The 24,949-nt window shown below is 37.2% G+C and overlaps 1 protein-coding gene across 6 annotated transcripts in view; it reads right to left on the bottom strand.

The window, feature by feature from the left end:
* TTC17 (tetratricopeptide repeat domain 17) overlaps positions 1–24,949 on the bottom strand; it is a 137,150-nt gene that overhangs the window by 88,435 nt on the left and 23,766 nt on the right. For 5 of the 6 annotated variants that reach the window (XM_061381182.1, XM_061381183.1, XM_061381184.1 and 2 more), the window contains exons 2-15: positions 24,271–24,360; positions 17,195–17,364; positions 16,437–16,548; positions 16,074–16,205; positions 10,758–10,867; positions 10,079–10,223; positions 9,392–9,531; positions 7,784–7,944; positions 6,113–6,225; positions 4,167–4,313; positions 2,569–2,684; positions 2,247–2,412; positions 1,003–1,080; positions 642–866 (exon numbers count right to left, since the gene is read on the bottom strand). In XM_061381182.1, coding sequence (XP_061237166.1) covers positions 642–866; positions 1,003–1,080; positions 2,247–2,412; positions 2,569–2,684; positions 4,167–4,313; positions 6,113–6,225; positions 7,784–7,944; positions 9,392–9,531; positions 10,079–10,223; positions 10,758–10,867; positions 16,074–16,205; positions 16,437–16,548; positions 17,195–17,364; positions 24,271–24,360 — 1,905 coding nt within the window. Of the gene's footprint in view, positions 1–641; positions 867–1,002; positions 1,081–2,246; positions 2,413–2,568; positions 2,685–4,166; positions 4,314–6,112; positions 6,226–7,783; positions 7,945–9,391; positions 9,532–10,078; positions 10,224–10,757; positions 10,868–15,246; positions 15,334–16,073; positions 16,206–16,436; positions 16,549–17,194; positions 17,365–24,270; positions 24,361–24,949 lie in introns of those variants that run through there. The other variant, XM_061381187.1, reaches the window with a different exon arrangement.

Here is a 24,949-nt window from a genome sequence, read left to right as displayed (position 1 = left end):
GGGTATGAAACTTGGAAACATTTAGACACTAAGTATAAAAGCAATTTAATTATATATTTATTATAACTGCATTTTATCAAACCTAAAATGTCATCAATTGTAACATGTATCCTTATTTCAGAGATGTTAATATATGAAAGAAAAAAAAAGGAAGTGGTATTTTAGAAACTATGAAATAAAGTAATAAACTACAAAGCAGAGGTGTAACTCCATGGGCTGCATGAGGAAGGTTCAAGGTACGAACCTACCTACCCTTATCAAAGCAACCTTTAAACTGGCCTCTGGCTTGGTTGGCATAAAGATCTCAAGTTGTAAAACAACATAATACTAAAGGATGTGCGTGCTGTAATGAGTAGGACAAAGTGAGAAGCAGATGTTTCCGACATAAAAAGGTGGCAGTATATTTTTAGCAGCCGTGTCATTTTTAAATGTTTCTAAAAATAAACTGCATAATTTATAAACTTCCTTTAAAATAGAGATAAACACATCAAAAATACAACAAAAGCCCTCTTACAGTATGCAAATTCTACTCTGAAAAATAAAACATGAGATTTTTTTTATGCCCTGTCTACAAAAATACAACGAATACTCTGAGTTACCACTACGTAGTACATATTGCTACAAAGGAACATGAACCTCACCTCAGAGCTATTGATGGCCAAAGCTTGAAGTAGCAGTTTAGTGGCATCAAGATGAAGGCCATAGTGAATCAAAAGGTTGGCCAAGTTAACGAGAGGAACGTCCTGGTACTGAAGGGGAGCCAAATTCAACGCCCTCTGCAGACAAGCAATAGCGAAAGTGCTGTTTCCTACCGCTCTCCAGTAGAGGCCAGCTTCATTGAGGATCAGCCAGACAGGAGCATTAGGCTGAAAAAGCCCAGATACTTCACTTAATTCAAGAAGACAGAACTCATGCTCAAAAGAATTTTTAATACATGCATTATAACTTTTAATTACAATTACCCAGCATTTAAATTTCAGATGTCTGAAGTAGGCGGCTCACCTTGTTAATAGCATGAAATAAGAAAGACCCAATTTCTTCTTCTGGGATAGTATAGTTATTAATACGGGAAAGCAAAATCTGAAAACATTAAAAGGAAGACTGAATCAATTGAAAATAACAGGGAAGACATCTGAAAAGAATTTCTACAGACAGCAATCTTTACTTGAGCTCATCAGGAACAGCTAATTTGAATAGACATTTATAATTTATATACATAACATGAGGTCACTGACATACCAACAGGTGTTACCTTACTCACACGTATGCCTTAGTTTCCTTTAACTAAAAAAAAAAAATCAAAAGACATATACAGCACATACATATTAAGATGATCTATCATTTCCCCATTAAAGTCAACCTAAGTGTCCAGAAGCAAATGAGAAATTATTCGGAAAACAAAGCATGCAATACCTGATGCAATTATCTGCTATCCTTCCTAACTGGAAAAGCACCAGATCCTCAGTTAATCACTTTATATTCCTGCAGCATTTATGTAACTGTGAACAACTCTAAGAGAGGGATCATGGTCTGTTATCTTCGTATTCCTAGAACTCCAAACACTGCCTGAAACATGTTTTTTTGCTTCAGTAAATGTTGAATGAAAGCAGTAACTACTCATAGTTTCAAAATTAAATTTAACAAAGGTCATTGTGATGGTTTGTTTTCTCTTTAAAAAGGAAATTTTTTCATTTGTATCCATGGAATGGTGTTTACCCTAGGATTTATATTCAGTAATAAGATTCCTAGTTACACATAACTTATAGGAACTACAGAAGACAGCCTAACAGAACATATTTAGAGAGGTTATCAGATTCATACAAATTCCTAAGGACCTCATATGAGTCCAAAGCAGGGTTGATAAGGCCAAGGAAAGGGAATCCTCAAGCTTTCGATTTCAATTATAGAAACTTCTGGTGGCTTGGAGGATGCAAAGCTGAACTGCAGTGGTCGGAATGGCCTCCACTAGGTGAACAGAGTTCTGTGTGACTCATCTTTGCAGCCCTCTTAGAGGAACAGTGCTTAGGTGGTCTGTGTAAACAGCAACCCCAAGGAACACTTTCCTGGCAGTCCTTCAACAGCATGACTGACTTCTTAATAATTTCACTAATTCGTTAACTTGATCCTTCAGTTTTATAAACTTAGAACTCAGCAACTGCCCTCTATTTAATTTTTGCTCCACCAATGAGGCTTGTGAAATCACCCAGAATGGACGGCAATAAACACCAAGCCTAAGTGAGCCTTACTTTTCGTGCATGGTCATCTGGCATTTTGGCTTTCAGATCCATGCGGACCTCTAATTCTTTGACTAAGTAGGACAGGGTCTGGCTTTTTCTGATGTCAGTTATGGAACAGTCAGGGGTTTGGGCCTCTTCTTCTGAAGAATAATCATCACTGTTGAGTTCGTGGATCCTGGTACAAGAAAAAGGAACAAAATTCATATTTTCAAAGTTTGGGTGACTTCAAAATAAAGACTTAACCTTTCAGGTCCAAGGTTGGTGCTCTCAAAGAACCGCCAGATGACAATCATGCAGAATCAAGTGCTTTGCCATATCCATAAGCACTTGCCTGAGTCCTTTGTTTTCCGGAGGCAGAAAATACGTTGGCAATTCCCCACCAATGGGGACTCTAGGATAGCTTTCTGCACAATCAGCTCTTTTAGGCCACAGAATATGCTGCTTGTCCTAACAGAGAAAAAAAAGTTTCTCATAAATTTCTTGAGAGTCAATATTTCAACACGCTAAATCAACTTTTAAAAGAACATAAATGTTACTAGGAAAATCAAACAACAATTTAGTATTTTAGGATCTAGAGACTGAGGTAGACTCTAGAATATTCTTTCTACTGCAGATTGTTAGTCTTAAGTCAGTAATTCTACCTGCTCTACCACAGACTGGCTCAGGGTTGGGTGGCTTAACTCAGCTGAGCCAGTAAGACACAGGGAGAGGTTTGCTTTGGGATTCCAGGAAAGAAATGCTAGTCTTAGTCTCTTAAGCCACAGGAGCACATTGCTCCAGCTACTGCTGGCTGTCGCCTCATTACCATGAGGAAGACCAGCTTTTGGATGGAACTAACACAGTGGATACCAAATTAAAGAAGAGGAAAACAATGGGTTACTGGGCCACTGTTCAACCAAAGCCAAAGTTCGCTGTATCTTTGGATTTCCTATAATACGAGGTGAATTTTCTTTTAAGTCAGTTTGAGGTGAAGTTTGTGACATATGCCTGGAAGCATACAGACACGTGACAAACTGGCACAGAAAACTATCTTTCCCTTAACTAAGACCTTTTTTTTTTGGCCAATGCCAAAGTTTAGCAATTATTTTATTTGTAAAGTTCCATTTTTCTAAATATAAATAATTAGTACCAGATGTTTTACTAAACTTACAGCCTGAAGCTTTCAAACTTGGGAGTTTATATTTCATATAATTAAATATAAGTGGCTGTATTAATTCTGTTAAATTCCTGAAAATTTAGTAGTGGGGGCTTCCCTGGTGGCTCAAATGGTAAAGAATCTGCCTGTAATGCAGGATACCCAGGTTTGATCCCTGGGTTGGGAAGATCCCCTAGAGAAGAGCATGGCTACCCACTCCACTATTCTTGCCTAGAAAACCCCATGGGCAGAGGATCGTGGCAGGCCATGGTCTATGGAGTCACAAAGAACCAGATGACTGAGTGACTAAAACAAAAACAACAATGTTTCTGTCTTCATATCTTGGTATCTCCATTGGCTAACATATAATTATCTCTTAGCTAGCTTGGAAATACATATTCATTTACTTGTTTATTTTCTGTATCTTCTGCTACAATGTGAGCTCCAGCAGAGCAAGGAACCTGGTATATAGTTGTGAGCTCAGTAAAAGGGTGCTGACTGAATACATGAAATATATACAAACATACATGGAGGTCACATTTAGAAACTTGTGAGGGCTGGTAATTTTACTTAGGGCTTTGATTTGACATCAGGGTGTCTATGTGCCCCATGTGGCTGGCAAGAAATTGAGACAGATCCTATGTCCTACTTATCTACCACCTAGCAGGCCTTCCATTTAATCTAAGCTTAACAACTTCTTGCTGAACAGGGCCATATTAACCAGCAGGGTTGAAGGCCACTGCTTTAAGAAATACTGTCTGAGAAAACTCCTTTATCATCCTCTACTAACTTACCCTATATGCATCAGAGTCCCTGCCCCAGATCCAGAGAACAGAATGCGCCACGGGAGAAGACTTGACCAAATCACTGATATCACTCTGATTTGCTTGAACATCAAAGTTCACAGACATCATACTGGAGGTTGAGGAATCCTCACCAAACTAGAAAATGAAAAGAAAAGTTCAATCAAATTGAAAGCAGAAAAGCAGTTGTGACTCAGATTTAACTTAAACCCAAAATGTTACTGAATAATCAAAATTAGAAGGAAATCAGAGAGTAGGTCAGCTAAAAAGCAATCAGATCTTTAATTTTCAGAACCATGCTCCAATAGTACTCGCTCCAGATAACATGTAGCTAGCAACTTTCACTCAACTAGGCCGCTGATGGAGAACACTAGTGTGGGCTGTTTTCTTCTCCCTCTACTTCCTTTCTATGATTTAGTCTCTTACAGGTTTAATGATGGCTGATTAAGAGGTTTGGTTCATTCTTCTCCCCTGTCTGGACTAAAGTGATAACTACTCTATAAAATTAGTGTGCTTAATATACCCATCACTTAGGCATTAAATACTACTGAACAATCAATTTCAAATATGTATAGCCTCCCCCCAAACCAAAGAACAATATTTGATATTCTCTCAAGATACCGTATTTCCTATGTATTTCTGGAACCTTATTAGAGAAGAGAGTAGGACTAAGATGGGATGGAGTAGGAACAACATGAGTAAAAGGAATGAACATTACGACTTCGTAGCTCTATGCCTTGATGAACAGGAATACAGTCTTCCCCTATAGTGGTGATGAAATTTGTGGATACATCATACTGGAAGCTACACTAGTGCATGGCAGTCTTCCAAATGGTCTTGAGACCATTATGATTTCTAAAAGTTACACTGTGTTTCAGTCTATTTCATTTCTAAATATTCCCCTTTTCTGCTTAAAATGCTTGGGTTTAAGACAGGGAGCTACAGTCTTAGAGAGTGTGAGTCTGTTCTTCCTTTACTACTCCTAAAAACTAAACATGGGATACTGCTAGGAGCTGGCTTACAATAATCACAGTAAGTTTCTGGCCTCTATTACTATTTCTCTTCCTAAATGACCTCTTAATTTTTGCTTCTTACTCTTTCCCAATGTCTGGGTTTTCTTTTCTTTTTTTTTTTTCCAGATTAAAGCATTCTAATTTTTCATGGTCTGTCTTTCTATAGAAGCTGTCCTGATCTCTTAATTATTTTAAATGCTTTTCACTAGAAATTTCTGTATCTATAATTAAGGACATGATGGGTTTTCTATAGGAATATAATAAATGTTATTTTATTTCCAGTCTCCTTTTGAATGAAAACTGGACTCTGGTTGTACTTACTATCTATACCAGCATCAGTTACATGCTATTTGGTATCATTATGTATTATTTCTTCCCAACTAGACAGGCTGGGATGTTACGTGCGTGTGTGACTGTATGTATATGTGTATGTACCTGTGGACATACACGGAGACAGGAAGACAGAGAAAACATGCAAACAGCAATGGTGCTTAATAAACCTTTCTTGTTGTAAGATCATTTTGTTAATGCCTTTGGTTGAAGCAACATAACTGGACTGATGACTTCTGCGAAGAGCATGGCTACTCTTTCCCAAATTGTAAATTTGAGGTCTTACTAAAGCAAGTTATAAGGAAAGGTAAAGGCTTTGTGTCACAGACCAATTCTAGCTCTCATGGTAAAGACAGGAATTAAACACATATGAAAAGACAAATACAGCTAGTGCTTTAGGAAACAGAAATGTCATTTATCAAGTAACTGAGTACTCTCTATAAATCTGACTTTATAAACGTAACAGATATGCAAAATCTTAAATGACAATCACACATTTTAGAGCTCAAATATACAAGGAATTGGGGGTGGGAGAGCAATATTACTCTTGATATGCAAACGTTTATAAGAACTAGAAGAGACCAAGAAAAAGACCTGGACATAGTCCACGTTTTCAAAGATATCACCACGATGGTAGCGCACGGGTTGGTCCCACTGGCAATGTAAACTATGCTGCTGGTTGACTAGACGGCATATCTGATGATTTCCTGGGATACAAAAGGAAATGAAAACTGATGAAAAGATCAACAATGCCAACACAATTTTCTTTGTCTAAGTCACGTAGTATCAGCCCTGCACTCTTCAGAGCCTGGTGAGTACTCATGGAGGGGTACATATCCAGGGGAAAATGCCTTCATGGTTCATTAAATCATTCTAAAGCCTCAATTTCTCCATCTATAAAACAAGGTGCCACTAAATAATCACTGAGGTGTCTTCTGGCAATTCTAAGATTGTAAAATCTACTGAGTAAATTGTTGTAAGACTTTGCCCATCTCTCTGGAGACAATTTGCTTTATATACTTCATAACTTTTTCAAATTTATATATAAGAGCTCTGGTTGCATTTTAGTACAGACTGAGCAGTAAGTAATCCCAAGGATCAAACATACTCTTTATACTCAAAATAGTAAAGAAAACTTGTCAGGTGAATTGTAAAATGGACTATAAATGGTCATGTGGTTGTTCAGTCACTCAGTCACGTCCAATTCTTTGCAACCCCAAGAGGCTGTAACAGCCTCTACTTATCAAGGGAGAAGGATATAATATAAGTGATTCTATTCATTTTTCTTTGGTGTCAAGTTGTCATATCTGCTCCCACACGGTTTGATCATAAATGAAACATTCTGGATACAACCAAATCACTAATATGCTGTCAATGACAGTTCCTTTAGACCAGTGGTTCTGTTTTGGGGTCACAGACTGTAAGAGATGCTCATAATGGGACTTCCCCAGTGGTCTAGTGGTTAAGATTCCATGCTTCATCTGCACGGGGCACATGTTCAATCCCTGGTCAGGAAACTAAGAATCTGCATATCTACATGGTGTGCCTCCCCCGCACCCCCCTCAAAGAGCTATATATCGTCTTCACAGAAAAGAAGTTGTGCATATACACAACACTGTGTGTAATTTGGGGGAGGATTGCAGAATCCCCTGAAAGTAATCCATTGATGACTTTTTTTGCTTGAGACAAAGTCTAGTCTAAACTCTTCTAAAATAAAACATTTGTTTTTAATGGAAGAAAAAAAGAACATTTAGTCTTACTGCCAGTGTTGGCTGAAAAGTGTGGATTTTTCTTCCCACGCTGTGTCTGGCTTGCATTAACTTGCTGTAGGGCTCTGTTGCTTACAGTGAGCTTTCAGACCAACAGCAGCAAATAGCAGTTCGTTACAAAAACAAGAATCTTAGGCCCCACCTCAGACCTACTGAGTCAAAATCAGCATTTTGACAAGATTTCCAAGAGACTGACATGCATATTAAAGTCAGAGAAGCATCAGTGTTGGCCACAGAGGGCAAAAAACTATTGGACTCTTAGGATACAAAAGATTTGGCTTTTACTTTAAAATGTGAATTATAAAAAAGCTAGGAGGATCAAACTGGCTCCCAGGCCTGCTGGTCCACTTGCAGTGATAATTTCATTTTCAGATCGAAGGAAATCATAAGCACAGTTTTACACTGCTTTGTGGCTACGTGAAAGTTATGAAAGTGAAGCACACTAGACGTGAACTTCCTAATCTCCCTTTAAAAGTTATCTGGAATCAGGACTTACCTAATTGTGCCTCTTTTGCCATCTGTGTCTCATGGATGATATTTCTTAGGATCTGCTCTTCCTGAATCAGCTTATGTTTTTCTAGGATTTCCTGCTGTCTCAGGTAGTGGTCATGTTGCTTTTGATACTCCTTCAACTCATTCAGTGTTCGCTGGAGGGATCTTAACATTTTTTAATGCCAGAAAAAGTTATAGAGCTTTAAAACTGTAAATGTTTAAGCCCACTTAAATACACAGATTTTCTGGTTCTCAGCAAAAATTGCAAGATTTTGACTTTTAGCAAACAACCACTGTACCACCGTCTCAAGAACCATGGGACCAAATAAATGCTACCGCTTTATTAATATTTGGGTGGTAAAAAGACATGTGAAATTCTTCTCATAAATACAACAATTAATGACATTAAATCGTGTGGTGGACTTTGCAGGGGCCAAAAAAGATACAGAGTGATATACTATAAAGCTCTACAGATTTAACAACTCTGTTTTTCTCCACAAAGGTTAGTTCCATGGACATTCAAAGCCTTTGTAGAATCTTCCTTTTCTTTTCTTTTCTTTTCATTTGATTCTACCCAAACAAAAGGTTAACAAAAAGGCTCTTGCACTGGAGCTCCTTGGTTTACAGATTTGGGGGAAAACCACAGAAAGTGCTTGCAAAGGAAGATTCTCTACCAGCTGATATCAATAAATCAGTAGCTTCATTATATTTAGTCACAAACATCTGATTACTTGTTACACTTAACATATGGAGATTTAAGGGCTGAACATATTGTGTAAGAAGAGCATAATATTGGAAGAAGCTCAGCAAAGGCAAGTTCTGAGCAGGTATAACAGAAGCCAGACATAAACAAGCTATCATTCTTTCCTTTTTTACTACACCAGGCTTTTAAACAGATTGGAAAATGGAAAATTTATCCATTAAATGGAAAATTCAATGAAATCCTAATGTCCACTGAATTCTCTAATAATCAGACTCAAAATTCTGTAAGTGATGAACAATTCACTTCTGAATTATGTGAAGTTCCTTCACGGGTCTTATTATTTACAGAATTAAATACAGTACATTTGTTATTAAGTACAAGGACCAAGTACAACAGAATCCCACTACTGTGAAACTTACACAACTCTGTAAAACATGGGCCAAATAATCTCTCTCAACATCACTTAACCAATATAATAGCCCAACCCTAGGAGTCGAAGGGGAGAAAGATCGAACACAGCATGTGCAAGTGAGTTTACTGACAGTCTAATTCATGGAAATAAAAATGTAATCAATAGAGTTACTAATCAATAGAGTTACATCTGGCAGCATCCCCCTCCTTCATCAGACTTCATACAAGTAACTGATGATCAAGACTGTAAAGATGTAAATGATGGCATGTACTGTAAACATTCTCTAGTACCTAGAATCATTTACACAACCACTGACTTGTGCTAAGCCTCCTGGATTTGGAGAAAAAGGACAGGACTAGTAGTAGTGAAAAGGTGTTTTTCTTAATTCTAATTAACAAAGTAACACTGATTTCACCCTATACAGGTCTAACCTATGATCCTATTGTGCTTTAGTAAAATTTTTTTTTGCTTCAGTAAAATTTTTTCCTCCGAGTTACCTATGTTGAGCTTCCAATTTCTGCTCGAGTTTTTGCTGACACAGGACAGCATGCTTCCTCTTTATAGCTTGCTCAAACCCAGGTTTGGCCTGTAAAGCATGGTCGTAACAGAGTACTGAGTGGTTATACTCCCCAAGCATCTAAAGAGACAAAAACACACACATACACAAACACAGGAGGGAAAAATGTTAGCCTGGCTGTATCTGTCCAAATGTCCTTACGATTTATAAGGTCACACCAAATTTCATACAGTGAACATTATTTCAATCAGTGGCCAAACCTCCACAACATGAAGCGATGCTGTACAGGATGGCTCAGCTCAAATAACTGCTATCTTAAGAGGACTACTCTGAAGAAGTTTAATATTCCTATCAACTTATTATTCTTTTTTGTCAAGAGGCTAGGACATTAATGATTCATTATTGTTGCTCAAATAACTGCTGTCTTAAGAGGACTACTCTGAAGAAGTTTAATATTCCTATCAACTTATTATTCTTTTTTGTCAAGAGGCTAGGACACTAATGATTCATTATTGTTTGAGTTTTTTTTTCTCTTAAGTTTCTTCATTTCTATCCCCTTTCCCTTGTCCAGAACAGAAGAAAGGAAAAGGATATTTCTTTTACTAGGGGAAAAAAAAAAAAAGGAAAGAGCAATTGGATTGGTTTATGTAAAAAAAGTTGTATTTACTGCATATATGTTTCCTAAAGTGTAATAGCTAGTGAAGAAGTCACTGTCGTCCAGAGCTGCATGGACCACAACAGCAGCATCAGCAGAGAAGTGTGCTCTGTGCAGAACGTTCGCCAAGTTGACCAGGGCAATGTCTTTATTGTGCCTACAAGAGAAGGAGAGATGTAATTAGACATCAGGAGAGAAGCCTGTGCTCCACAATTATCTGTAACTACCTGACAGGCGCAAATTACATTCAAAGCTATTGAGCTTTGGAAAACAATTTTGAGTTTGCTTACAGATGGGGAAAATAATTTAAGAAAATCCTAATGTTTCATTTTACATCCTTGATGGTGCTTAACAAAAATCAAGGCTGGCAGACATTTCATGATTTTAAAATGTATTTACGGCTGACGTTTGCTTTGAGAAAAATTTAACTTTTGATAATTTTTCCAGCCTAGGTCCTTACTTCCAAGCCCCAAGTAAGTCAGCGGGCATAACACGTCAGAAGTGTGTTATGCCATTATCGCTTTGAATTCTTTGACATTTTTGACTGGACTAATTTCTTGGAACAGGGATTGAGGAGAAAGTAAGTACATACAATGCTTCTCCTTGTTTTTTTTTTTTTTTTTAATATATATATTTTAACAGTCCTGAGTTATGTGGAAAATTAACAGGTCCAGAAGGACAGGAATCCTACCTGGATGAGAAGTGAAGAGCTCGCATAGCACATTCCACTACTTGATATGGCTCATTCTTTATTCTCCAGTAAAATGAAGCCATGTTATACAGTACCCACGAGGAAGAGTTCTAGAAATCAAACAAATAAAATAACAACCAAATATAACTCAAGATAGTTTCTTCAACTCAGGATGCTCAAAATGAGCACCTTTACCACTCTATCTCGGCTGAAACTGGTAAAGATCAAGACTTACATAGTAGTGACAAAGCAGAGGACAAAGTACAAATAAACTACCTGTATCAAAAGAGGTTTCTGATTATTAGTTGAACAAGTATACTAAGGTGTGGTCTAGACAGAGAGACTGTCCAACCCTAGGCTATCATTCCAAGAGGGAAATAAAGCCGACAATCTCACCAAGCGGCCACACCTTGGGCCCTATTTCAGGACTTCAGAAGTTAGAATCTAGCCTACTTAGAAATGCTAGTTGTTCTAACATGAAATTCCTGAAATTAACATACTATAAAGTTTCCTATTTAAACATCCGAATGAAGGTATGTATGTAAGCAAATACAATGCTTTTGTGAAAGATGTAGTCTTAGTTGTCATTTTCTCAGTGTGATCAGAAACTCATTCAGATCTTCACATTGCTAAAAATGTCTACTATATATTAATAAGTATATTATTTAGTCAAGTTAAACAGAAGTTCAGATAGCAGACAGGTTTTCTCCTTTTGTGGCTTCGATTTTTTATCCCTGAACATACTCTGATTTCAACCACAGAGAGGTCAAAACACTAAACTGAACTGTGTCAAAAAATCAATGTAGTTTAAACCCAAGTAAGAAATTACAAACTCAGAATGAAAAAAGTCATAAAATTTAAGATAAAACAGAAAAAACATATGACAGCCAACATTTGATATCTTGAATAAACAGATAGCTCATAAAAAAAATCTAAACAGAGAGACAAAAAGCCAAGAGAATATGGGCCAAAAACATGGACAATTCAAAAATATGAAACAATGGCTACTTAGCAGGTGAAAAAAATACAAAACTTAACTACAAAAAATAATCTAAAAGATGCAAGTTTTTCTTTTAAAAATTGGCAAAGATTAAAAAGAATGCCAGTATTCACTATTGGCTACAGTGTATATTAACTGTAGGTTAGTAGAGCATTTCGGGGGGGGGGGGGGTGTGGTGCAAAACAATTTAACAACCTGTATGTATAAAACCTTAAAAAATGTGATTACTTTTACCCCCAAACTTCATGATTAAAAATTTATCCTTGAGGACAATTTTTAACTAAAGAACTTCCCTCGTGGTCTGGTGGATAAGAATCCACCTGCCAATGCAGGGGATGTGGGTTCAGTCCCTGGTCCGGGAAGATTCCACATGCGGGGCAACTAAGCCAGTGAGCCACGACTACTGAGCCTGCGTGCCCTAGAGGCCACACTCTGCAAAAAGAGATGCCACCACAATGAGAAGCCTGCACGCTGCAACCAGAGAGCAGCCCCTGCCCACCACAAAGAGACAAAGCTCACGCGCAGAAACAGAGACTTAGCACAACCATCAACCATAAAAAAAGAGGTTTAGCTATAAAAATATGTTAAACTAAAAAAAAAACCCTCCAAAATATTATAAAACAGTAATTACCTCTGACTTTAAATTACAAGTTTAACTTTCTCTTTTATAGATTTTTATGTAGTCTGTTTTTTAAAAAGGACCAGTTATTTTATTTTTAAAAGGTATTTTTAAGATTAAAACCAGTATAATTCTGCTTTAATCATCCATTAAGTATTCTATCTTCAAGGAAAAATTATGATTTTTGAGTAAAGCAATGAAAGATTTTAGCATTAAGTACAATTGGTTAAGGAATGCTATGCTCAATGCTCAGTTGCATTCAACTTTTTGTGACCCTCTGGACTGTAGCCCACCAGGCTTCTCTTTCTCTGGGATTTTTCAGTCAAGAATACTGGAGTGTTGCCATTTTCTCCTCTAGAAGATCTTCCCAACCCAGGGTTTGAACTCACGTCTGTTGCATTTCTTGCATTGCAGGCAGATTCTTTACCGCTGTGTCATCAGGGAGGCCCCGTGGACAATAAACAAGCAAATACACAAAATAGCAAAGGTTGTGCTGAGGGCCGAATTCATTTAACGGACCCTTGTTCCATTAGTACTCCTCCCATTTTGCAGGTGAGGAAACTGAGGCTCCCGAGATTCCACAGCCCAGAAAGGGCAACATTAGCACATGACCCTAGGTCTTGTAATCCCAAACTCTGTTCCTGCCATCCTTCTGCGGCCTCACTGTCCTCAAAGTGCTCGGTGCTGTCTCTACTCCATTCCAAGACAGCTCTGACAGTTAGAAGAAAGTCTCCTGTTGTCATGAACTGAGGTCTATACTTGGCTGGTCCCACTTTTGACTTTTGGGGCCACCCAGGACTGCCTCCTCCCCTCCTACCCAAGTCAGCCTGAAAGGTGAAGGCTGACTGCCTTAGAATTGATGCTTTTGAACTGTGGTGTTGGAGAAGACTCTTGAGAGTCCCTTGGACTGCAAGGAGAGCCAACCAGTCCATTCTGAAGGAAATCAGCCCTGGAATTTCTTTGGAAGGAATGATGCTAAAGCTGAAACTCCAGTCCTTTGGCCACCTCATGCGAAGAGTTGACTCATTGGAAAAGACTCTGATGCTGGGAGAGACTGGGGGCAGGAGGAGAAGGGGACAACAGAGGATGAGATGGCTGGATGGCATCACCGACTCGATGGACATGAGTTTGAGTGAACTCTAGGAGCTGGTGATAGACAGGGAGGCCTGGCGTGCTACAGTCCACGGGGTTGCAAAGAGTCGTACACGACTGAGCAACTGAACTGAACTGATAGGTTCTCGAAAGAGCAGATGCTATATTCTTTCACAACTGATTTATGACTTAGGCTTCAGTCTCTCTTTTAGTAGCCTTTTGAGAAAGTTTCTTTTTAAATCAACAAATGGTTTTTAATCTGTTTTTAAAACTTACATTGTGAATTGGGACAAAATGATAAATTAAAAATGCAACATGAACTACTAAAAACATCATGATAAACAGAGTACATCATATTGGAAGAGAAAAATAAATCTTTAAAGAAAAATCTTTCAGTAAGATTTCTTATAAAATCTCCTGCCAAAGCTAGAAATGCTGGAATGTCACTATTAATTATTCTTTCTCTATTGAACACTTTTTTTCTGCCTGGCTCTTAGATACCACATTCTTCTGAACATCCTTTTGGGCTTCTTCTACTGGCCCCTCCTCCCCCTCTGCTTGACAGAAAACATAGGAGGACCCAGGACCTCTTCTCCAACTTCACTCTGCTCCAGATGACCTTACCCAATCCCATGGCTACAAATTCTCCCTGTTTAACAATTATTCTCTATCTCTAAACCCAGCTCTGACCTCTACTGGAGTTCTAGACTCAAAAAGTATTTCAGTTTAACCTGACTTAATCTTCTTCCACCCCAAACCAGCTCCTCCTCAGGTTGCTCACGTCAAAAATTAAGCAATTATCCTTGACTTCTTTTTCTCTCATTCTCCACATCTGATTAAGCAGCTTCTAAACATCTTCTGAAATAGTTTAAGTCCTTTCACTCCCACTACTAACCATTCTTGTCCAAACCATCTTCACCTCCCTCTTGAATTACTGCACTAACCCTCTAACCGGTCTATTTCCAGTTCTGGCCTCCTTGAGTCATTTCTCCATACAAGTTAGAGTGTAATTTTTAAAAACACTAATTAAATTATGTCCCTTCTCTGCTTCAGCTTCTCAGCACACCTGGAATAAAATTCAAAGTCCTAACCTTGGCTTTCAGAGCTTGAGATAATCTGGCCCTGGCCACCTTCTCTGGCTTCATTCCCTATCACCCTCCCCTTCGCTCACCAGGCTCCAGCCATACTGACCTGAATTTAATTTATAACACCTGTTACAGACTTAATGCGTCTCTCTCACCATTCATATACAGATGCTCTAACCCCCGTGTGACTATATTGAAGATAAGGCCTCTGAAGACAAAGGTTTAAAATCCAATAGGGCCAGTGCCTTTCTAAGAGGAAGATTTCTCTCTCTCTCTCTCCCCCCCTCGCACCCACTCCTCCCCAAAGTACACACAGAGAAGCCACCTGACACCACAGCCAGAAAGAGGCCATCTACAGGCCAGGAAGAGTCCTCACCATGGACTGAATCAGCCAGCAACATGATCTTGGGCTTTCCAGCCTCCAGAACTTTGAGAGTTCGGGTGCTAAAGCCGCCCAGTCTGCGGTATTCTGTGATGGCGGCCTGAGCTGACTGATACACTATCAAGCTCATTACGGCTTTGGGGCTGTTGCCTCAGCCTAGAATGCTCTTCCTTGATCTCTGACTTTTGGTTTCTTCTTGTCATTCAAGTATCAGCTTAAATTTCATCTTTCCAGAGAGGATAACCCCACCTGCTTAATCTAAAGTAGCCACCCAATAAACCCTCTATTTTAATTTGTTATAGAGCACTTACCACTATGATCTACTTTCAACTAACAATTCTGTGAAGGATATTTTAAATCCTAGGCCAGTTTTCCCTTATTATTCATCAATTCTGGGGATGCGGTATTTTACATTACCTTCAGAAAAACAAGATGAAGAAGGTAACTTAGCTACAACAATAATCTTATATAAAGTATTTGAATAAACATATATTTGGGTATAAACAGTATAAAAATATATGTATTTGAGTACACTGTATATAAATATTACAACTACACATTTTACTTAATACCACTGCATAGAAACTAGCCTGCATTTTATGAATCTCCTTAGGCACAGAGAAGAGTAAAAACTATTTCTAAATTCCCACATGCTATCCTCAATGATACATTTAAATTTTTGGGTCCTGTTACATAAGTCTGCATTCCATTTTTTTAAAGTAGATGCTTCTTTAAAAGAAATTACATGAAGATTTTATTGTTTGTGGTGATTTTTTTCCTGTTCAGAGAACAGTGATAATCTATGTATTTACTATGTGTAGTTATATATCAAAGATGCTAATGTTACATTTTCTTTCACACTCAAAATATATAATCTAGCCTATAAGCCCTATTGCTTATATTAGTTTATAATTTGTTTTTTTCAAGAATTAGTTCAAATAGAACTTTGTAGCATCTCACCCTGGTAAAGGGGACTGGATTGTCAATGCTTCTGCCTAACTTTGAACTGCACAGTTTATATGACTGTGATCAGGATTTAAAATCACTCTCTAGACAAAAACAAGCTAGGGAGGTATTTTCTGAGAGAAAAGTACCTTCTGTTCACAGTCTCTGGGCTCTTTAGTCACTGATGACTTACCTTCTGCAGGCCTTCATGAATGAGGTGGCCTATGTCATCTATACTCCTTCCTAATCGTTTAGATAAATATGTGAAGATTGGATCTTCTTTAGGTAGTAGCGGTGCAGAAAGATTAACTCTCTCTTGTACACCCTGAAGAAGAAACAATTGAAAAAAAAGAAAAGAAAAAGGAGATTATAAGTCATAAAAGATTACAATTCGGTATCTTAAGAGTGTTTATTCTGAAGGAATTTTAAAAGTAGGAGATGTCTGTTAAAACAAAAAGCTGTTTGGAAGGAGAAAAGAAAGAAAAGAAAGAGCATGTCTAAGCCAGAGATCAAAGAAAAAAATGAAAACGAGGCCCCCCCAAATTTCTCTACTTACTCGCAAGTGCTGAAAAGCATGTATACTATATGGAAGTTCTAGAATTTTAGTACAATCAGGTTGCTCAGGGTCTGGAGGGACAGGAGATTCTGTGTCTATATAATCTTCAGGGCTACAATCAAGAGGCAAGGAGTAATGAATGAATGAAAAGTGAAGAAATGCCAAGTTTTTCCCTAATTAAATCATATTCTCAAAGCATCTTACTTTACAATCAATATTAGTCAACATGCATACCTTTTTCATATAGTTGCTGTTGGAATAAACTAGTTTGAGAGTTCAACTTAAAGGAGATAAATCAAGAGTTAAACAGAAAATAATAGGTAAGTCACAGACTGTTAAGACTGTAGACTTTACAGCTAATAAGACATGCTAAACTCTTTCTAGAAATGTTAAACCAATTTACACTTCTGTATACACTTTTCCCATATTTTACCAGTTACTGATTTTTAAATATTTTTTTCCAATTTGATGAAAAATATGTTTTAGCATGTACTTACTTGATCATTACCAAGAAATATTTTTTTCCATGTGTTTATGGGCCATTTGTACTTTTTACCATAAACTGTTCAATTTTCTACTGTGATGATAAATATTTTTATTGATTTGTAAAAATTCTATACATAGTATATATTTTGAACTTTCAAATTTGAATAGTCATCAGTTATTGAAGCTTTTTCAAATTAGAGAAATAATTTAGAATTGAGAAACATCTGTTCAGGAAGAAGTACTTTTATTTTTGGAAAGAGAATTTTTTTTACCTGATATCTTTGCTCTCCAAAGTTATGTATGTGCCATCATATAGATCTAGGTCCCCTAAGGGCACCTTGGCTTTGATGCAGTCCGGATCCTCTTTATTATGTCTCTGTTCAAGTCCTGTATCTCTGTCCTCATTCTCTTCTATGTGAATTTTTTGAGCAACTAATTGCTTCTGTTGAGAAGAAAATAAGAACTTGCTGGATTTTTCTAATATTTCAACCTACCTACCATGTAAGAGAAAGGAGAATTTAATGTGTTGACCAAGTCAGAGAATTCTAAATGTGCCCTTGGTTACCTTAGATGACATGAATGAGCTTCTCCAACAGAACATGGCATGTATACTACTGGCACATGAGTGCCTTAGAAAATGATTTCTAGCTATCTATAAAGCTATATTTAACAACTTTCTTGGCACAGGATGCTCAGCAATTGAAACTACCTTGAATTGTCCAAACATGCCATATTTCAGTCCTTCAAGACAACCAGCACGCTGATAGTACTAGCTGGAGTCACTAGGTTCGAGAGAAATTTCTGCCACTCATATTTTTTTCCCAAATGTATACTATATTTCCACTACCCAATCTTAACATTTTGCCATACTCTGCTGCTGCTGCTGCTAAGTCGCTTCAGTCGTGTCCGACTCCGTGCAACCCCATAGACAGCAGCCCACCAGGCTCCCCTGTCCCTGGGATTCTCCAGGCAAGAACACTGGAGTGGGTTGCCATTTCCTTCTCCAATGCATGAAAGTGAAAAGTGAAAGGGAAGTCTCTCAGTCGTGTCTGACTCTTAGCGACCCCACGGACTGCAGCCCACCAGGCTCCTCTGTCCATGGGATTTTCCACGCAAGAGTACTGGAGTGCCATCGCCTTCTCCGTGCCATACTCTAGATTTTTCTAAAAGAAAAAAAAATAGTTGAAGCCCCTCTTACTGTCTTTGAAACCCCTCTCTCCCTCTCGAAAGTTACCTCTGCCCTGGGAGTCCCATGGTTAGGACTTGGCACTCTCACTGTCAAGAGCCCAAGTTCAGTCTCTGGTTGGAGAACTAAGATCCTAAAAGCCGCATGGCATGATCAAGGGAAAAAATAAATATTATAAATACATAAGCAAGCAAACAAAAGTTACCACTATCCTGAATGTTTTATGCATCATTTTCATGTATATTTTTATAAAATATTACTATACTGCCCTTATCCTCTTAAATATTACTATATATATATCTCCAAAATCAACATATGGCACTGCTTTGCAAGTTTTAAAATTTTATATATTTTGGGATGAAATGTCCTTTAGATATCAATTAGGTCTAACTAGTCTATTGTATCGTTTAAAGTTTGTGTTTCCTTGTTAATTTTCTGTTTAGTTGATCTATCCATAGGTGTGAGTGGGGTATTAAAGTCTCCCACTATTATTGTGTTATTGTTAATTTCTCCTTTCATACTTGTTAGCATTTGTCTTACATATTGTGGTGCTCCTATGTTGGGTGCATATATATTTATAATTGTTATATCTTCTTCTTGAATTGATCCTTTGATCATTATGTAGTGACCTTCTTTGTCTCTTTTCACAGCCTTTGTTTTAAAGTCTATTTTATCTGATATGAGTATTGCTACTCCTGCTTTCTTTTGGTCCCTATTTGCATGGAAAATCTTTTTCCAGCCCTTCACTTTCAGTCTGTATGTGTCCCCTGTTTTGAGGTGGGTCTCTTGTAGACAACATATGTAGGGGTCTTGTTTTTGTATCCATTCAGCCAGTCTTTGTCTTTTGGTTGGGGCATTCAACCCATTTACATTTAAGGTAATTACTGATAAGTATGATCCCATTGCCATTTACTTTATTGTTTTGGGTTCGAATTTATACACCGTTTTTGTGTTTCCTGTCTAGAGAATATCCTTTAGTATTTGTTGGAGAGCTGGTTTGGTGGTGCTGAATTCTCTCAGCTTTTGCTTGTCTGTAAAGCTTTTGATTTCTCCTTCGTATTTGAATGAGATCCTTGCTGGGTTTAGTAATCTGGGCTGTAGGTTATTTTCTTTCATCACTTTAAGTATGTCTTGCCATTCCCTCCTGGCTTGGAGAGTTCCTATTGAAAGATCAGCTGTTCTCCTTATGGGAATTCCCTTGTGTGTTATTTGTTGTTTTTCCCTTGCTGCTTTTAATATTTGTTCTTTGTGTTTGATCTTTGTTAATTTGATTAATGTGTGTCTTGGGGTGTTTCGCCTTGGGTTTATCCTGTTTGGGACTCTCTGGGTTTCTTGGACTTGGGTGATTATTTCCTTCCCCATTTTAGGGAAGTTTTCAACTATTATCTCAAGTATTTTCTCATGGTCTTTCTTTTTGTCTTCGTCTTCTGGGACCCCTATGATTCGAATGTTGTAGCGTTTAATATTGTCCTGGAGGTCTCTGAGATTGTCCTCATTTCTTTTAATTCGTTTTTCTTTTTTCCTCTCTGATTTATTTATTTCTACCATTCTATCTTCTAATTCACTAATCCTATCTTCTGCCTCTGTTATTCTACTATTTGTTGCCTCCAGTGTTTTTAATCTCATTTATTGCATTATTTATTATATATTGACTCTTTTTTATTTCTTCTAGGTCCTTGTTAAACCTTTCTTGCATCTTCTCAATCCTTGTCTCCAGGCTATTTATCTGTGATTCCATTTTGATTTCAAGATTTTGGATCAATTTCACTATCATTATTCGGAATTCTTTATCAGGTAGATTCCCTATCTCTTCCTCTTTTGTTTGGTTTGGTGGGCATTTATCCTGTTCCTTTACCTGCTGGGTATTCCTCTGTCTCTTCATCTTGTTTAAATTGCTGAGTTTGGGGTGTTCTTTCTGTGTTCTGGCAGTTTGTGGAGTTCTCTTTATTGTGGCGTTTCCTCACTGTGTGTGGGTTTGTACAAGTGGCTTGTCAAGGTTTCTTGGTTAGGGAAGCTTGTGTCGGTGTTCTGGTGGGTGGAGCTGGACTTCTTCTCTCTGGAGTGCAATGAAGTGTCCAGTAATGAGTTATGAGATGTCTATGGTTTTGGGGTGACTTTGGGCAGCCTATATAATGGAGCTCAGGGCTGTGTTCCTGTGTTGCTGGAGAATTTGCTTGGTATGTCTTGCCCTGGAACTTGTTGGCCCTTGTGTGGTGCTTGGTTTCAGTGTAGGTATGGAGGCATTTGATGAGCTCCTGTCAATTAATGTTCCCTGGAGTCAGGGTTTGGACTTAAGCCTCCTGCTTCCAGTTATCGGTCTTATTTTTATAGTAGTCTCAAAACTTCTCCTTCTATACAGCACCATTGATAAAACATATAGGTTAAAGATGAAAAGTTTCTCCACTGTGAGGGTCACCCAGAGAGGTTCACAGCATTACATGGAGAAGAGAAGAGGGAGGAGGGAGTTAGAGGTGACCCGAATGAGATGAGGTGGAATTAATAGAGGAGAGAGTAGGCTAACCAGTAATCCCTTCCTGATGTGCACTCCACAACTGGACCACTCAGAGATGTTCACGAAGTTATACAGAGAAGAGAAGAAGGAGGAAGGAGACAGAGGTGGCCAGGAGGATAAAAGGGGGAATGAAAAGGAGAGAGACAGATTCAGCCAGTAATCAGTTCCCTAAGTGTTCTCCACCGTCTGGAACACACAGAAATTCACAGAGTTGGGTAGAGTAGAGAGGGGTTAGGGAGGAGACACAGGCGACCTGGTGGAGAAAAAGGAGAGTCCAAAGGGGGTGAGAGCAGTCAAGCCAGTAATCTCACTCCCTAGTTAAAAATGGGTACTGAAGATTGGGTTCTTAAAGGTACAAAATTGGTTAACAAATACCTAAAAGCAAAAATTAAAAATCTAGAGTAGTTTGGAATTTCAAAAATACAATGTTAAAGAAAAGAAGAAGGAAAAGAAAGAGAGAAAAAAAAACACAACAAAGTCACAAAAATTATAAAGAAAATATAGGTACAAAATCGATAACAAATACGAAAAAGCGAAAGTTAAAAATGTAGAGTACAGTTTGGAATTTCAAAAATACAATGTTAAAGAAAAGAAGAAAAAGAAAGAAAAACAAACAAAGTCACAAAAATTATAAAGAAGATATAGGTACAAAATTGATAATAAATTTTCTGAATAAGCCTCTGAGACTTTACTAGACAGAGGCTTCAGATTGAAGTTTTGTGAATACAGATTCGCTTTCCAGTGTATCTATCTTTCCTTCCCTGAGAAAAAGGTATAACAAGGTATCTCTTCTTTCTGGAGATTTGGGATTATTTGAAATTTGGATTATTTACCTAAATCTGCTTCATGGGGATTTGGGGGATTATTTTTATGTGTGGAATGATAATTTTGTAAAGAATTTTATTTCTTCAAATAAATTCTTTGGCTCATTAAAAAAAATTTATATAAATGGTATCATACTCTATATTCTACAACTTTCTTTTTTTAAACTTAATGCTTTTGCGATTTATCTGCATTGGTCAGCATAGTGAAGGTCTGCGGTTAGTAAACTGTGTATGTCAGAAAACTGCCTTGTCCTCACTCCTGAATGATGGTTTAAGAGAATATAAAATATTATATTTAAAACAATATAAAATTCTGTACTTAACACTCTGATGCTATTGTCTTCTGGTATTGATTCCGGGATCTAAGAAGTTCACCTAGTTGTCACTACTTTGTAGATAAACTGTATTATCTAGTCTCATGGATTTATTCCTATGTCAGTGATTAAGAAGGATAAATGAACTTAAATCTCTAGCTCAAGCCTTGACCCAGGAGTCTACACCAGAAGAACCAACTCCTCACTCAAATGTCTCCACTGATTCCTAACAGGTATCTTCTTAATATACCAACCTCTTCCCCAGTCTATACCTCCTTCAGTCTTCTCATTTCAGCTAAAGCCAACTCCATCCAACATCAATTGCTTGGGTCAAAAATCCTGGAACCATCCTTAACCCCATCTCCATCTCTGTCTCTTCCCAACCACTCCATGACCATTTCCTGGGTCTAACAGTTTTGTAGCTGCTTCTGGTTCTATCTAGATCCAAAGTCCAAAACCAGATCATACGATTTTAGAGTTTCTAACCCAAAGTGATACTCTGCCCTGAAATGGTGTTCAGGAAACTGAAGATGCAATTATTGAACCACTACATGGTTTGGTTCATTTTTTGGTCATTAGGTTTTGTTTTGTCTTCCTGCCTTTTTAAAATTTTTCCCACCAGACTCTTTTCATGCTCCGTCCCAGTCTTCAAGCAGTAGTGAATCCGGTTATCTTCCTTTATCTTGCACGGAACACTGTTGTGCCCTTTACTCCACAGAGATGCAATGAACATCAGACAGCAGAACCTATTCCTGGTCTTGGAGACCAGCAGGTTTATAGTCTTAGCTACATTCTCAACTTGGTGCTTTCTGTTCCATTTCAAGTCTACGGAGGTTGTTCATGCTGTGTTCAGACCTGACGACGTTTTACTTTGATTTCTATTTTGTCTTTCATCTGTCATTGTGTATATGAAGCAGAAACTAAGTACTCTGTATAATTAATGTACTCTGTAATGTACTCTGTAATGTATATCATTACATTACTTTAACCAAATATTGGTGGAGTCAATATTTTTCATTTGCATTTTCAGTGACTTGGTAAATGGCATTTTCCCATTACACATACTCGAAGTCTCTTTCTCTTTATATTAAATAATACTGCCACTTAAAAAGATGGATAATCATAAACATTATAACGTTGTCTATGACTCTTAAAAACTATTTTCTGCACCACTGCATCTTTCTGAACACTATGTTTTAAGCTTCCAGGCATGAAGCCCTCTAAATTATGTCTACTGTCTTAGTATTCATAAAAATCAACATTTCCAAATTTATAAGTGACAAAACTGGTAAGAACAAGGTGAGACACTATTTTACAAATGGTGAGGTGCTCAAGTTTTATAAGTATTCCTAAAAATTTACTACCTACACAATTGATTAATATGTGCCAAAAGTTCTTCTTTAATTTATAGAAGTTTTAAAAACATATAACTATTACTGTTAATAGATGTACTAATTTAAATTTATATAAGTGAAGTCGGGAACTTTTATGTAACTAGAAGATGAATGGCTACCTGGTTTCATCTCTGTAAACAGCCAGGAGATAAGGCATCTGCCTCTGGTTCTGCCATAACTTGTTTCATGAAATCAGGCAATTCAGTCTTTAGGTGCAATTATTTCCTTACCACTGAAATGAGGATGATCTTTATGATTCCTTCTAGCTTTCTAAGACTCTGATTCTACTCTTATTATTCCCAATAATTTTCTAAATCTCATTTTGCAAACTGGGTTACTTTTTCTGCAACTTAAAAGTTTCATTAAAATTTGAATTCAATTTACACTATAACTTTTAAGAGGGGGTTATATGAAAGAAAAAAAACTTTTTCAAATAACACTATTTGCTACTAAGAAAAATCAGTTTATGAAAATCAATGATAGAAACCAAAAGGTCAGATATTATTAGTGCTAATAAATATCAGCTTTTCAAAGTGTGGAAAAGAATCTGAAAAAGAATAAATACATGTATATGTATAACTGGATCACTTTGCTGTACACTTGAAACTAGCACAATATCGTTAATCAACTATACTTCAATATAAAATAAAAATGAAGGAAGACTTTTCAAGATGCAAAGTGATGAATGGTTTTCACCTCAATCATAAGAACACAAACTACTAAGATCCTAGTTTTTACTACCTGAGAACTAACATAATTATATTTTTATGAGGCATTCAAATCATTCTTCCTTTTGATATTTTACCCAAACTCTCCTTCCAAGATTATCTTGAGATAATTCCTCTTCATATTTGATGGAAATATTTATACATGGAAATACTGTTCAAGGATATGTGAGTCAAGAATGGGGCATAAAACCAAGGTTCCAGTAGTCTATTTCTCTTACTAGTGCTCAAATGGCATTCTGATTAAAAAAATAGAAGCATGATCTAAAAATAGAATATTCCTATAAAAGCAGAAGAATTAAGAAATAATATGTTTTAATTCTTCTTTGACCACAGTAGCTCCTGTGAAATGTACCAAGTACCAGGTGCGTGTTGCTTGTCCAGTTGCCTCACCTCCAGTTCTTTGAGGTAGTTAACTGTTGTTTCTTGTCTCATTAATATGACTAAGTCATGGGGATGCTTCAAGTTCATAGGTGAATCCACCTGCAAGCAAGCAAACAGATAAAGCTCAGATTTCATTAAAATTTGTTTGGATTAATAAAGTTTAATATGCCTTACTGTTCAATCACCATTAGTCAGTGTGAGGTGCTCAGTAAATTTAAGGGGTATTTCAAAAGTGATTATGTGTAAATTTCAGCAAAGAGAATGAGAGGTTCAGTAGCTGTCCCTTGAACTCCAACTCAAAAGAGCAAGGTTTTGAAATGAATATCCTGACTGGACTAGTAATATAAGAAATATTCAAGAAATATTTGGAAATGAATGATAAATTCCTTAAAATATATGTTACACCTATACTAACAAAAAAAAGATTGCCTTGTCTTGATAACACATTCTATATCTAAACAAGTATGGCAGCAATAAAAGGAAAAATACGAAAAGCATCTATTTTTACAGGCTATTTGTGAAACCATAAATCAGAGATTATATAAAATAACCTCGGGACTTAGAGTTTACAATTCAAGTTTCTGAATCATAAACAAGCAACTATGTTGTTGAAGATGTAGGAAAAATGAATCCTTATATGCTGGCAGCAGGCTTATAAACTTATTATTTGGAGGCTCATTTGACAACA

This window comes from Bos javanicus, chromosome 15, assembly GCF_032452875.1.
Source record: "Bos javanicus breed banteng chromosome 15, ARS-OSU_banteng_1.0, whole genome shotgun sequence".
Taxonomy (NCBI): domain Eukaryota; kingdom Metazoa; phylum Chordata; class Mammalia; order Artiodactyla; family Bovidae; genus Bos; species Bos javanicus.
The sequence above is the reverse complement of the archived record's forward strand: the minus strand, read 5'-3'. Positions and strand labels throughout refer to the sequence as shown.